Source organism: Myxocyprinus asiaticus, chromosome 19 (genome assembly GCF_019703515.2).
Source record: "Myxocyprinus asiaticus isolate MX2 ecotype Aquarium Trade chromosome 19, UBuf_Myxa_2, whole genome shotgun sequence".
Lineage (NCBI taxonomy): Eukaryota > Metazoa > Chordata > Actinopteri > Cypriniformes > Catostomidae > Myxocyprinus > Myxocyprinus asiaticus.
In genome coordinates this window covers 37,437,110-37,453,532 of record NC_059362.1, presented here as the reverse complement: position 1 = coordinate 37,453,532, position 16,423 = coordinate 37,437,110, and the positions used below count along the sequence as shown (strand labels likewise).

Genomic DNA, 16,423 nt, shown 5'->3' with positions numbered 1-16,423 from the left:
CTCCAAAACCTTCAACTAATTAAGTCAAACCAGACTGCCTTGATTCCATTAAGAAAGGAAGAGGAGATTAGAAATCTTAGGTTTGGTCTGTGTCATCATTTTCCAAAATAAATCTTAGTTAATGAGAGCTCTGTCATGGAGCGCTGCAGATGTCCTGCATGAATACTGAAAGGCAGGTTCTCCTTCCGCAATTTCCGTTAGCACAAAGGGGGGTTCTCCACCTCTTTCTGTCCTTTCATTAATGGGGGGATGCCTTGTGCGACTCTAAATTAAGTATTTTTTTGAAGAACAATGTGGCTGATTATAATGTTGCCTTACAGATTCAAGAATTAGTGGTGCTTATTAAAGGAATATTTCAGGTTCAATACAAGTTAAGCTCAGTTGACAGCATTTGTGGCATAATATTGATTACCAAAGAAATAATTTTGACTCATACCTCCTTTTCTTTAAAAAAAAAAAAAAGCAAAAATGGAGGTTACATTAAGGCCCTTTTAATGGAAGTGAATGGTACCAAATGTTGGAGGGTTTAAAAGCTTATAATTTTATAAAAGCACTAACATTAAATCTTCTGTTAAAGCTCTTGTATTATTTGAGCTGTAAAGCTGTTTTAATGGTTTTAGGGTTTTAGGGCTTGTTGACATTACATTTTCATGGCAACGAAGTTGTAAAATTGGCTATAACTTTACACAGAAGGTTAGTTCATGATTTTATCACACTAAAATCACGTTAACACTCATATTGTTTTGAAACGGTGAGTATTTTAACATTTACGGATTAGCCCTATTCACTTCCATTGTAAGTGCCTCACTGTAACCCAAATTTTTTATTTTTTTAAAGAAAAGGAGGGGCAAGTCTAAATAAATTTTTGTGGTAATCAATACTATGCCACAATTGCTGTCGATTGAGCTTAACTTGTATTGAAACAAAAATATTCCTTTAATACTGTTATTCATACTTAAGGGTTTTTAAGAGTTCTGGCTTAAAAATTTGTCACACACCATTTGTGCTAAAGATATGAACGATATCTCAAATTATGCTGATTGTGAGAGCTGTGCTATTACTTGTCAAAGCAATTTGACTTTTTTGCCTGCTGGACTATAAAACAGGCTTAAACAATCCCATAGACTTACATTGAAAGAGGGAGCCAAGCCATAACTAGAGAAGAAAATATCAGAGATTTGGATATGTTTTTTTTTTGTGTTTTTTTTTTTTTTTTACTTTGGTCAGTAAGTAACCACCTGACAACCACCCAAAACACCCTAGCAACCAACCAGAAGACCCTAGCGAGTTTTGCACAGGCAAGCACCACTTACATTTTCTTTAGAAAATGCAAAAGTCTAGATATGTTTGCATATTGCTCATAATTCAGTACTGTTTGTGTGGTGTTGTTTTCCCATATAGGGTCATAACATGTTTTCCATGTACAGACGGCGATTACTATGACTTAGAAATGGCTAGTATATACTTTTTTTTTAAACAAAAAAAGCTTTGCTTGAATGCAAAATTGTCATTGTCTTGACATGGTAAAACATTTATTTTGTGCCTTTAAAAAAATGCAATATTGATACAAAATAGGCTTTAAATATTGTCTTCTGATCTTTTCTGACCCTCACAATGAATTCTCTTCCCCTCCACTCCTACAGAAAGAGGACGGAACAGTAAACAGGGACTTTAAAAAGACAAAGACCCGAGAACAAGTGACCCAGGCCTTCCAAGACTTCATCAAAGGAAACCAGAACATTCTGGTAAGTGTGCTCCTGTGTGCTTTAGGGCCTTCTGCCAATTTTAAGCACTTGTGTGGGAGACGCAGGGGAAAGCAAGTGACAGGTGGAGCAAAACTCTCATTTACCCCCCAAGGTGGTTTGTGAAACTAGGGGTTTCCTTTGTGCGGTGCAGCCCTTCAGGGTTATAGATGTTTGAAACCCAGTGAAAGCTCACCTGCTACTGAATTTGTCAGGGAAAACCACCCCTCAAGTAGCACATACACTTAAAATACTTGATTATGTACACAGAAATACAAACATCCAAATACACAGTGCTTTGCATAATGCAACGGTTGACACTAAACAATGTTTGTGTACTTATAGTGTGTGTTTGCCATTAAATTAGCCTGAAAATTCTTGACAGATTTAGATAATATGTTTTTCATAAAAAGTTTGTTATGTGGCAGGGCTCCCTAGTTCACATGGAACTGGGGTGTTTTCTCAGTGCCAAGGCTTATAGACAAAACGTTTCAAAGAACTTTGTCCTTGGCTTCTCATCAAGCATTTATTTAACATTGTTTTTGTCCACATTGTGTCCTGGAACTTGACGTGCATCCTGATTCACTTCGTCAGAGGACTGTGCTTTAGATTTTACGGATAAACTGAGGTTTATTACACTATTTACAGTAAATGTATAATAGTGATCCATTGTTTAAATGCTTAATGTAATTATGTGTCACCAAGTCAAATGATTAAAACAATTTGTGCCATAGATAGAAAGTCTGATTATAGGACACATAAGTGACAACCCTTTGACTCATCCACAGGTGGCAGTTTAAATGTTATCTTATCTCTGTTTTGTAACTATATTTCCACTTAAGAAATCAGTGATTGACCAAGGGCATTACAAATATTCTTGGTTATAAATAAATGTATATTTGACCTTTTAAAGCATTTTCAAACTCCAAAAGATAAAGGATGTATCTTCAATTTCACCATAGGTCTTTCATACATATTTTTTTATAAAATGTTTATAAACATTTTTGTTTTAACAAAACTAAACATACAGTACTGTGCAAAAGCTTTAGGCAGTTGTGAAACATTTTGTGTAGTGAGGTTTTCAAAAAAATGCCATTTATATTTATCTATTAAATTAACTTCATACAAAGTGCAGTAAACATAAAATAAATCAATATTTGGTGTGACGACCTTATGCCTTTAAAACAGCACCAATCCTCCTAGGTACACTTGCGCACAGTTTTTCAAGGTAGTTGGCAGTTAGGATGTTTCAAGATTCTTCGAGAACTTGCCACAGTTCTATGTTAAGGCAGTCTCAATTGCTACTGTCTCTTCATGTAATCCCAGATTGACTCAGTTATGTCAAGATACAGGCTCTATGGTGGCCATACCATCTGTTGCAGGACTCCTTGTTTTACTTCTATTAAATTTGCAAAAGGAGTGTTTGGAAATCTAAAATGAATATTTCAAAAGCAGTAGATGAAAACAAATGTTTTTGTGAAACATCTAATGTGCCTAAGACTTTTGCAAAATACTATACATACAACATAAACCAAACAAAATAAGGAGATGAAAATTGCACCATTTTATTGACTTTTGTTTTACCAAAAAAATAAATAAATAACATTGATATATATTTTTAAGTATTATTTTGTGTAATATAATCAATTAATTTTGTTCAGTATACTTCAAATTTGTCTACATTGTCAAAGTAATTTTCATTATTACAAAAATATCTTTTGACATGAATCAGTTCTTGCATAGTAGGTGTTTTGAGCTGTAGCCATGTCTTTGTTATAGTTTTAACATGCAGCTAGAATTATTCTGAAATCAATATTTGATTCAAAACCTGATTACACAATATTTGGGGTTGTTTTATAGTTTTTAAAGCATATCATACTAACTTTGTCTCTTTTCCCATAGAATTCTTATCTGAACCGACTGATAGAGATAAGGGGCATACTGGAAATTTCACAGTTTTTCAAAACACATGAGGTAAACTGTCTTATATTATCTTAAAACACATGAGTTACAATTATGAACTTGAAGGCTTTCAAAAATTCAGGCTTTTACCCACCCTTATGATAACAGTAACCAAAATGGCATTAGAAAATGTAACAATTAATCACAATCGAAGTAATTATTTCATACTATTGGATGCCTGAAACCTGAAAAGCAGCTTGGTTTCGGGATGTGCAAAACTACCAATTTTCATAATCGACTAGTCAGTGGGTTGTCTAAACCAGTGTTTCCCAACCACTGTGCCGTGGCACACTAGTGTGCTGTGAAAGACTATCAGGTGTGCTGTGGAAAATGATCAGGTTCCACAAAATAAATCATGGCTCGAGACTGAGACTAATTTTTCAACCATTTTTCCTAACAGTTCGATTAAACTTTGCAAGAGGTCGCATTGATGCGACTACAAAGTTGGCTGACTCTATGATTGTGCTCTGTCCTTTTTTGTTCCATATGAGAAATATCAAACGGCAAATGTTCCAAACGCGAAAGGAAACAGCTTTACCTGGATCAGTCAGCGCTGCTCAATGGACAGATCAGCGCAGAGATGTGCATTTACACGTGGACTGGTCTCGAGCGCTCAGCCGCACAGATCATCATAAACAGAGCTGCGAGAAGCATGGGCTGGGTCGTGAATTTGGCATTGATTATTTGTTCAAAACCTCTATGAAAGCCCATAATGTGTCGATGATTAAACCAGTTTAAAATGTTATTAAACGGCCCAACATTCTAAACAGCACTGAAAAGGAATAAAGGAGAAATCTGCACAATGAACATACAGAAATTGTAAGGTTTCAATCCACACATCACAGATATTAAAAAAAATATTCACCATGAAATTATATCAATATAGTAGTGAGAGAATACAATTTAATTTCAGAATGTGTTTTCCTTACGAAAAATGCCATAATTTGTTTTATGGTTACTGTTAATCATGGTTTTACTTATACTTTTGGATACTATGATCTTATTGCAAATGCCACAGTTAAAACTATGGATACATTGGAACTTTCCTTCTGTGTAAAATCTTTTCTAATGCCCTCTGATTGTAGAAAAAGGCTTTGTTTGTCTTCAGATGACTGTGTTTTAATCATCAAGATCCTGATAAAAAGAAAGAAACTGTGAAAGAAAACAAATTTTCTTTCAGTTGGACCGGTGCAACCAACTCAAGTGCTGGTGCGACCATTTGTAGAATTTAACACCGGTGCTTCCACTCTTAAATGTTAGTCTGGAGCCATGTAAATAAATAGATAAATACAAATTATTTGCTGTGGCATTGCAAGAATTAATTTGCAAAAACAAATCTAAAAATAAGATGCAAATTTGTTGTTTTATTCATTACCCAATTAGCACTCTTGCCACCTGTGATCTCATTACCGTACCTACGTGACTTGCGTTTTTAGCATAGCCGAATTTCAAACATTACGAATAAACATGCAACTAAAATAGACAGAAAACATGGAAGTTCTTGAAAAGGAAAACTATCAATGATGGTTATGTGGGACAGTGGGATAGGTTTAATTGTAAAAAGTGCCGTAGCAGAAAAAATGTTGGGAAACACTGGTCTAAACGGTTAGTCGACTACTCTGTTAAAGGGATAGTTCACCCAAAAAATTACAATTCTCTCATCGTTTACTCACCCTCATGCCATCCCAGATGTGTATGACGTTCTTTCCTCTGCTGAACACAAAGCTTTTTAGAAGAATATCTCAGCTCTGTAGGTCCATACAATGCAAGAGAATGTTGGCCAGAAATCTGAAGCTCCAAAAAGCACATAAAGTCTTAAGATAAGATATCAGATAAGTAATAAGATATCAGTGGTTAAATTCATATTTTTTTAGAAGTGATATAATAGATTTGGGTGAGAAACAGATCAATATTTAAGTCTTTTTTTTTTTTTTTTTTTAACTTTAACTTCAGATTGTCCATGAGCCATGTGACTTTCAGTTGTAAAAGTGAAAGTAGGAAAGAGATTTATAGTTAAAAAAAAGGACTTAAAGGATTAGTTCACCCAAAAAGGAGAATTCTCTCATAATTTGCTCATGCCTTCTAAGATGTATATGACTTTCTTTCTTCTGCTGAACACAAACAAAGATTTTTAGAAGAATATCTCAGCTCTGTAGGTCCTTACAATGCAAGTGAATGGTGACCAGATCTTTGAAGATTAAAAAAGGAGATAATGTCAGCATAAAAGTTATCCAAATGACTCCAGTTGTTTAATCAATGTCTTCTGAAGTGGTCCAGTTGGTTTTGGGTGAGATTAGACCAAAATGTAACTAATTTTACTTGACTGCAGTCTCCTTGGCGATCATGATCTCAAGCTTGATTATACTTCCTATAGCGCCATCTAGCGCTCTGCACATGTGTCAAGCACTAGGAAGTGTAATCAAGCTTGAACTCATGATCGTGCTTAGAAACTGCAATGGCAAGATTAGGAGTTATATTTTGGTCTGTTCTCACCCAAAACCATCTGGATTTGGGTGAACTATCCCTTTAAGGAATCCATGAATAATAAGGCTTCGTGATGATAATGTGACCCCGATCAGACGCATTTCATAGGGATATGCACAACGGACACTAAGCGCAGCACTTCAATATTGTGACTAATAGATATTCAACAAATAAATAGGTTAAATAACTATAAAATCTTACTGTACAAAACTTTCAAAGTAAGAAATACGAAAGGCTCGAAAAAGGAGCAGCACAAAACCGCTTATGTGCATTATGTGCAAACCACCACCACTAAAAATATTAATGTTAGTTGTCGACTCCACTAATCGACTAGATCCACGTTGGATGACTAGATGATTATTTACCCATCCTGGCACATTCCTAGCTTGGTTGTTTGCAAATAATTCCACAACCTCTATTAATGAGCATAAGATAAATACACAGCATACTCCTCATACATTGGAAGTGTTAGAACTTTGTTTTAAAACAAGGTGGTGAAACAGGCTCCGCAAACATAGCGTTGTTTATTCACAGAATTTTTATGGTGAAAAAACAAACAAACAAACAGGGCACAGTTCTTTGCAAACTATCAGTTTAATAAGTGAGCATATGTTTGCTGCACAAATTTTCTAGAAACAGGATCCTTGTGTCTATTGTTTCAAGTTTGCATATGTATTTGTGGCAAAACATTCAAAGTCTCACAAAGATACGACACACAGGGAACAGATTCTGATATTGAACACTTTTCCATTTCATGCATTTAAAACTCCGCCCCATCTCTTATGCTCAGGTGATTGGCAGTTCTCTACTTTTCGTCCATGACAAACGGGAGCATGCAAAAGTGTGGATGATAGACTTTGGGAAGACCACTCCATTGCCAGAAGGGAAGGAGCTGAGCCACAGGGCCACCTGGGTGGAGGGTAACAGGGAAGATGGCTACCTCTACGGCCTGGACCACGTCATAGACATTATAGCAAACATGTTATCTCCTAAACCTCACTAGAATAAGAGGGCTTGTTCTTCTCTTCCCACCCTCGGGTGGGCTGCCCGCACTACAGTTCAAGACCTTGCTGGGTTACCCTAAAGCTATCCTAACCGATCTCCCTTTCTCACCAAAAAGAAAACTGTAATATGCCGCAATGGCCTTTATTGAGCGTGTATGTTTGTAAACTTGTAGATGCTGTACATATGTAGTGTAAAAGCCAGTGTTTTAGTTCAGGAGATTTGTGAATAGAATCTTTGCAGCTAGCGCTTTAATAGACAGGCACATTTTAAGGTCACACTCCCTTATTCTTCCTCCTTTTATACAAGTTGTTTTTTCCAAAATTCTAGTGTTACGGAAAAGTGTAAATCACTTCCAGGCATATTTTACTGGAAATCTTCTTAAAAGTATAGTTGACCCAAAAATGAAAATTATGTTATGATTTACCCTCATGTCGTTCCAATTGACTTTCTTCTGCGGAATACAAAAGGAGATATTTTTTTAAATGCTGCAATCGCTAGTTTCCATACAATAGCAGATGAATGTGACTCACTTTAAAGCTTTTAAAAGCACCCAAAAGTGTCATAAAAGTAGTCCATGCAACTTGTGCGTCATATTCCAAGTGAAGGCATATAATTACTGTTGACTCTTGAATCAAATTGAATTGATTAAGTCATCTATCGCAATCAAATATGGCGACACGTCAGTGACATCAAACCTCATTGGTTTTAGTGTCATGGCATCATGACGTTTGGTTACGATATGCACAAGATGCTTTGGAGATGCTGCACGTGTAGCAGAAAATATTGTTTAAGAATTCCACATCTACATCATCTTTTATTTTAAACAAATATCTAAATTTTAAATGTAATATTTTAACCTAACGACTTTGACACCTACTCTCAGATCCACCACTTTTTATTTCAATGATTTACATTTATATTTATATGTGCAAGGTCCTAACAGTTTGTTTTCATTTGTTTTATAGTTTTTACCCTGTTGAGGTAACTTGTAATTTGTGTTACCAATTGTGTCATTTATACTGAGTGCCTTTACAGTAGTAGAACAAATGAAATGATCCCATGTGGTGGATGGTCTTATGCTGTGCTTTTATCTGAAACAAATTCTTCATATTGACATTTCATGATTTCAGTCGCCATTTTTTTTCCAAGTGCCCAAGACAGTTATTCAAGATTTTTCTCAGGAAGCGGCTCCCGATCTAGAGAGAAGCAGAAAGACTTAGTATCTTTGCGTGTCTGACTGTTAGTCTGTCACTACAAGTTTGTGGTACAGTATGTTTTCTAGTTACCTGTTGACACATAGTCACACTCGCAACTGCTATTTTACTTTACAGAAATCTGAAAGGGCTGCAAATGGCAGGTGGTCAGTGGTAAAACAACAACATTAGACACTGACCGTGCTGACTGATGTCACTATTGTGACCATGCCAATTTGGTTAAAATAAGTTTTTATTTTGAGTTAAAAGAATAGTTGAATAAATGATTTATTTCTTCTTTAGTGGAACACAGCGAAAACCATACAATGAAAATGAATGGCGACTGAGGGTGAAAGTACCTAACATTCTAGGGAAAGTATCTAACATCTCCTTTTGTGTTCCACTGAAGATAGAAAATGTACAGAACATTTTAAGAATAAGTCGGTGGCCATTTCCATTTTTCATCTTAACTAATAGATATGCTTACCAAAAATGTAAACCATTCCAAGCAAGTTCAAACATTCCTAGTTTTCACGAGAGCCTTAAGAAATGTTGTTCTTCCTTTTAAAAAAGTGCCTGGGGGCAATGCTTGATGCAATGCCTTTAAATACTGACTCACCACAAAGAGTGCATCATGTTTTAAGAGAGGTGATTGTTGTTTGCATGACAATTTGCCATGCAAATCAACCATCCCTTCATATCCCTTCATATTGTTGGAGATAAAACTAATTTGTTGGTCAGTATGGAAACTATGTGCTGACACCAGAATAAACACAATCAGTGAATAATCATAGTTGATTTAGCCCAGAGCAAGGAACACCTAGAGCAGTCCTACAGTTCGGTATGTCAACACAATGTATTCCAAACACACAGTAAAAGGCAAAGGGGTTAATGAGAGGCCTCAAACCAAAATGTCACGACACAGGGGTTCCACATTTTCCCCCATCCTTTATTTGTGACAAAGAGATTTCACTCTTGTTAAATAAAATGACCTTTTACAAATGCTAAAGGAACTGAGAGGACTAAAGGTTAGCGGTTGATGTGGAAACATTTCTCAAACTCCTGTCCAACTGTCTTAGTTCCCTAATCACAGGCTGATATAAACTTGTTTCATTTATAAATGTGGCCCGTTTTTTTTTTTATATGTCATGAAACATTAAGACATTAAAGCTGCTGTAAGCAGGCCCTATTTCCTGACACTAAAATAGGTGTCTTGAGAAATTACTCTGGTCTCTGTAAACAGCAAAGAAAAAGAAAAAGAAAAACTAACTCAAATTAATCTGACCGCGGCCCGCGCGTGTTAGCCAAACAGAATTCTTTTAGACGGCTTTCGGGCAATGGCGTGAATTTGGGGCGGGACTATCCATTTGTCGGGCCAATTATATAGACGCGGGAGTGTTTGGTGGTGGTAGTGGAGCAGAACTCGCTTGCAACAGCTTTAATGAGGAATACTTTGCACTCTCTAATCAAATCAAGGTCACAAGACTCTTAACAAATGAATAAAATGTTGCCTATTCCATGTTTGACTATTATCGTTCTAAACTAAATCTTAAGGCCGATCGTGGAACTCAAGTCACGTATTTTCTCCACACTGAAGCTAAGACATGGGAGTAGGACTCCCCCTGCTGTTCTGGTGCTGTATTACATTAGAACAAACAAAACTGACCAAGTCCTTCTCTTGCCCGAAACGTTTTATATTTCATGCCGTATTTGTGTGAGGTCAAACTTCTTGTAGTGTTGTGCGCAAACTAATATTTATACTTTTTTTTTTTTTTTTTTTTTTTTACATTTTGCACAAGAACACTAAATGTAGCTGCATTGTTTTTCTGTGCTTGTTTGATTGCCTGTATCTCCCATACCTTGGTGAGGTACAGTAGTTGTTCACTGTTATGTAAGCTAAGATCTATGCTATGTAAAAAAAAAAAAAAAAAAAAAAACAAATTTGCAAATGTTGTGTATTTTTTCTCTTTCAGAAAATAAATACCTGGAACGAGTGAAATTATACCTGTTGTATTGCATAGGTCAATGTTTTGCTGGAGTAACATTTACACAACATTCTTCTGTGATGAAGATATCTGTGTTGTGGTGCAGAACCCCATCTATAACATTTTAGATGACCAACAACTTGCATCTCTGCCCTGCTGTATATTTGCCATGTCAATACTGCAATTAATTAACTATGCTTGGTTCTACATTTTTACCTCAGTAAATGAACAGTTGGTCAAATATATCTGTGGTTTTGGCTTCTCTCGAAAAAACAAGCTTTATAGAAACACTTCAGTTGTATTTAGGATTTCCATTTTGTGGTAAACAAAACAAGCAACATATAGTATAGTCATATAGTGGCACCTCTTTCCTTGGTGTTAAACTTGACCTATTATTTATTATCTGTTAAATACCTCAGGAGACACTTTCCAAGTATGAATTAACAGGTATTGTAAGACATATTTTTTTTAAAGAAAAGCTTGTATGTCTACAAGGGGTGGGGGAAGGAAAAGCTCAAATTAAGTCTGATGTTGTCATATCAAGTGTATAAAAGTTATTTATCCTTCCTGGCAAACGTTTAAACTAAAAATCAAATCAAATCAAATCAAATCACTTTATTGTCACACAGCCATATCCACAAGTGCAATGGTGTGTGAAATTCTTGGGTGCAGTTCCGATCAACATAACAGTCGTGACAGTGATGAGACATATACCAATTTACAATAACATCAAATTAACACAACGCAGTTTAAACATCTGTTATACATAATTAAACTCGACTTAAAACATCAAACTAACACAACACAATTTAAACATCTGTTATACATAATTACACTCAACTTAAAACATCAAATTAACACAACACAATTTAAACATCTGTTATACATAATTACACAACTTAAAACATCAAATTAACACAACGCAATTTAAACATCTGTTATACACAATTACACTCAACAATATACAAATAATAACATACACTGTACAGTATACAATATGCTGTTTTTGTTTTTTAATATTGCCAGCATTAAATTGAATTAAAAAGTTAAGCACCAAAAATTAAGTTATCATGCTAGTCAAAGACTTTAAATGTTATCTGAATCAAATTGGTATACTGGAATTGACTCCCTATGACTGAAAGCCAAGTTCAGTTCTCTCAAAGTGAACACTTGTCACCTAGTGGTTCTCTTGTTCAATGCATAAAGCAGTCTCAGTACAAAAAAAAAAAAAAAAAAAAAAAAAAAGGTAGACATATCCGAACAGCAGTATACACCAGCAGCCTATGTGGTGGTTGCATATTTTTTGGCATCCATCATCCTGACCTGATCAGATATTGATACTCTGTAATGCAGAGGGTATACAAATAATTTTATTTTTTTATCTGATTGCATAAATCTTTGCAGCTAAGCAGCTTATTTCCATTTTCTGCTCTCAAATAAAGTGGACTTCCTTATTTAGTCATACTTGGTCTGAGTCACAACACTGGCAGTAAGCCTCAGAAATATTAGCCTGGGGAGTAGGGAGCTTGGAGAGAGGCCATGTTCAAGAGTCAGGGAGACAACCACCCACCAGCACACACATATAAATATACTAATAAAAAGGCTGTGCACCCTAAAGATTTAAAAATTCCCCTGCCCTTGACCCACAGTGAATCTACCCACATAGAACTGGCAACCTAAATAAATTCAGTTTAAATCAAACCTCAGAACACCAGCTGAGATAAATAGCACAGGGGAGGAAAATATATAAAAATAAACTGTCTATGAAAAGGATAATACAAAGTCAAGTCTTTAGTCATAATTCAGCTAGATACGTTCTTAATATTCTCTATATGAGGAGGAAGTTTATACAGTCTTATGGATCAAGTGTCCAACGCCATGCAAAACCACCAAGACTGATAAATGCATAGGGCATTTAATATTAAAACCAATATTCACTTATTTGCTGCAGCTTGCACTCAGGTCATTCAAGCTGGTTGAACAAGGGGGAAAGAAAATGAGAAAACCTCTCTTAATAAATGAGTTACCAAACAGAGAGAGAGTTTTTAAAACCACCTCCTCTACACAAGTGCAGCACTAAACAATGAGTAGTCAGGTGTTCTCATTGGTGTAGAAGGAATGGGAGGGGACAAGGGAAATCAAGTGATCAGAGAGTGACATACTTATTATCTCTCTCTCTCTCTCTCTCTCTCTCTATATATATTTATATACTATATTTACTAAATTTGACACTATTGCCATTTAAGATAAATCGAAATGTTATCTCTTAAGGTGTATTCATTTAACATTGTTCAAATATTGGGTAGAAAAAAAATATGCTGTCAGCATACTTCAAAGTAGGCTAAATATTTTCCAAATAATATTTTAATAATTTATTTTGGTTTTAGTTCAATAACAATATAAAAGCCAGTTATATCAATTGTCTTTATAACACTTTAATAATAATAATAATAATAATAAAAATAAATAAAAAAAAAACATGGGTCTTTATACATGAAAATATATTGAAACCTCTAGAGGTTCCTTTGCAAGGCGATCATCATATTTGGGGGTCCTTGGCATCTACAAGTTTGAAAAACCCTGGAAAAGTTCATTTAACAAGTGATTGCTGGTCTCACTTATAAGAATTTCACATGAAAGGATTCTTTAATGTGAAATCAAAAGAATCAAAAGCATTTGTTGCGTAATGTTGATTACCACAAAAATTAATTCCTCCTTTTCTTTAAAAAAAGCAAAAAGGTTTTTTAGGTTACAGCGAGGCACTTACAATCGATGTAAATGGGGGCCAATTTTTGAATGTTAAAATACTCACTTTTTCAAAAGTATAACCACAAGACAAAGGATATGCATATTAACATGATTTTAGTGTGATAAAATCACTTACAAACCTTTTCTGTGTAAAGTTATAGCTGATTTTACAACTTCGTTCCCATGACGATATAATGTCAATAAACCATAAAACAACTGAAAAAGTGACAATTTAAACAACTTTACAGCTCAAATAGTTTTAACAGAAGAATTAATGCAAGTGCTTTTATAAAATTATAAGCTTCACATTTCTGTGTTTAAACCCTCCAATAAGTGGCCACGTTCACCTTTATTGTCCCCATTCGCTTCCATTGTAAGGGCCTAACTGTAATCTCGATTTTTGCTTTTTTTTAAAAAAAAAGGAGGTACAAGTCGAAATTAACTTTTGTGGTAATCAACATTATGCCACAAATGCTGTCGATTTAGCTTAACTTGTATTGAACCCGGACCATTCCTTTAATTACAAATCACATACACTGATCAACCACAACATTAAAACCACCTGTCTAATATTGTGTAGGTCCCCCTCATGCTGCCAAAACAGTGCCAACCTTAGATGATATTCTGAGATGATATTCTTCTCACCACAACTGTACAGAGCAGTTATCTGAGTTACTGAAGACTTTGTCAGTTCGAACCAGTCTGGTCATTCTCTGTTGATCTCTCTCATCAACAAGGAATTTCCGTCCACAGAACTGCCGCTCACTGGATGTTTTGTTTTTGGCACCATTCAGAGTAAATTCTAGACTGTTGTGTGTGAAAATCCCAGGAGATCAGCAGTTACAGAAATACTCAAACAAGTCTGTCTGGCACCAACAATCATCCATGTGATTATCTAAACAGCCAATTGTGTGGCAACAGTGCAGTGCATAAATCATGCAGATGCTGGTCAGGAGCTTCAGTTAATGTTCACATCAACCATCAGAATGGGGAAAAAGTGATCTCAGTGATTTGGACTGTGGCATGATTGTTGGTGACAGATAGGCTGGTTTGAGTATTTCTGTAACTGCTGATCTCCTGGAATTTTCACACACAACAGTCTCTAGAATTTACTCTGAATGGTCCCAAAAACAAAAACAAAAAACATCCAGTGAGTGGCAGTTCTGTGGACAGAAATGCTTTGTTGATGAGAGAGGTCAACAGAGAATGGCCAGACTGGTTCGAGCTGACAAAGTCTACAGTAACTCCGATAACCACTCTGTATAATTGTGGTGAGGGGTTGGTGCTGTTTTGGCGGCACGATGGGGACCTACACAATATTAGGCAGATAGTTTTAATGTTGTGACTGATCGGTGTATGTTTGCGGTGTAGTATCTTGTCTTAAAAGTGTATATGTTTGGCATTTATAGATGTGGAACAATTTGGGTGTTGTTTTATGCATAGATCTCTGTTATAACTAAACTGACGGTAGCTGTTTTCTTTGTGGGAAACTATCTAATGCATTATAGCATGTTTGTTTAGATTGCATGCTCCCTATGGACTACAGCGGAATGTTCTGAAGAGAAGATTTATGTTATGTTATAGTAACACTGAACATCTGTTGGGAATTACATAGACTGCATTCCTCAGCCACCAACTGCCACCATTCATCCAGACCATGACATCTCTATAATCTGAGGATCATAACATCAATGAGCCAAATGTCAAATTAGTTGTCAATTATTAATGGAAAATATAAAATGTGTGGGAATAAATATGTTGAAATAAATAAATAAATAATGATTGACACTGACATTTTAGTTTGGCTGAGCATTACTCTAAAAGATACCCCAAAAAATTACTTAATTCTGCCATCATTTACTCATCCTCATGTTGTTTCAAACATGTATAACATTCTTCTGTGTAACACAAAAGAAGGTGTAAGGCAAAATGTTAGCCTCAGTCACCATTCACTTTTGTTGTATCTTTTTTCCATACAATGGAAGTGAATGGTGACTGAGGCTGTAAGTCCCTAACTTTCTGCCTAACATCTCCTGTTGTGTTACTTGTAAGAAAGACAATCCAGTTTGGAACTACAGGATGAAGAGTTTATTATGACAGACATTTCCTTTTTGGGTGGACTAGCCTATCTCTTTAAATGTGTGGGGCTTAGTGGACATTGGTAGATTGGTGTATCATGTGGGTGGAAAAAACTGGAAGGAACTGATCACTCTGCACACACCCTGCCATTTATTCCATTGAGAGTGTCTTTGTAAATATTACATCCAATTACTAGCAGCTGGGATGATTTAGGGCTAAAGTTTTAGAAGCAGCGTGGGAGTTCAGGTTAGCGGAGGGTCTCCGGAAGTGGATTGAGTTGCTGGTGATTTTTGGCTGTTGTGTTTCCGTATTCCTGTTTTCCAGTGTGTTATATTCTTGTTTTTCAATCCTGCTCTACATTCTACTGTAGCTCTTTAATAGGTGTCATAACACATTGAGACCTTAATATCTCCATTATGATGTTGGTTTTGTTGTGACTAGCTGGAGAAATTAGTGCTAATCTTAGTGCACCATTTGCTGGGTCTTAAAGTAGTGGCAAAATATCCAGTGCAACAAGGACAATTGACACAAATTTAATTTTGTGTAAATATGAATTTAAACCATCCAAACCGTTTATAAATATCAATGTAAACAGTACATTGACTGAATGATATTGGTAGCTGTTGGAGAAATTAAGGGATTCTAAATACTTGTGGGTAGAAACTGAACTATTATAAACAGTTCACCCAAATATTCTGTCATCATTTACTCATTCTCATGTCATTCCAAACCTGTATCACTTTCTTCCATGGAACACAAAATGTAACAGGCCAAAATTAAGTAATTATTCATTGGTAATCTTCCCCTCCACTGTAGCTCTCCTATATTAATTGCACTTCTGCACATTCAAACTTGAAACGCATTGATAAGCAATCATCAATAATGATTGGTTAAAGGGATTGTTCATCCCAAAATGAAAATTCTCTCATCATTTACTCAACCTCATACCATCACATATGTGTATGACTTTCTTTCTTCTTCTGAACACAAACAAAGATTTTTAGAAGAATATTTGAGCTCTTTAGGTCCTCACAATGCAAGTGAATGGGTACCAAAATTTTGAAGCTCCAAAATGCACATAAAGGCAGCATAAAAGTAACAAAAAAGTAAGGGGTTGGTTCAGTGGCACCACAGTGGTTTACTTGGAAAACAGAGGAGCAGTGGATGTGGACTGACAGTGATTAAAGATATAGGTGTAGATAGGGTATAGCTGTGTGTATGTTCT

At 35.6% G+C, this 16,423-nt stretch overlaps 1 protein-coding gene across 3 annotated transcripts in view; it reads left to right on the top strand.

Moving 5' to 3' along the window:
* The window catches only part of LOC127410065 (inositol-trisphosphate 3-kinase B-like), a 40,628-nt gene extending 30,301 nt beyond the window's left edge, over positions 1 to 10,327 (top strand). For all 3 annotated transcript variants that reach the window (XM_051645092.1, XM_051645093.1, XM_051645094.1), the window contains 3 exons: positions 1,644 to 1,745; positions 3,645 to 3,716; positions 6,979 to 10,327. In XM_051645092.1, coding sequence (XP_051501052.1) covers positions 1,644 to 1,745; positions 3,645 to 3,716; positions 6,979 to 7,191 — 387 coding nt within the window. In that variant the 3' untranslated portion in view covers positions 7,192 to 10,327. The remainder of the gene's footprint in view (positions 1 to 1,643; positions 1,746 to 3,644; positions 3,717 to 6,978) is intronic.
* The last annotated feature ends 6,096 nt before the right edge of the window (positions 10,328 to 16,423 follow it).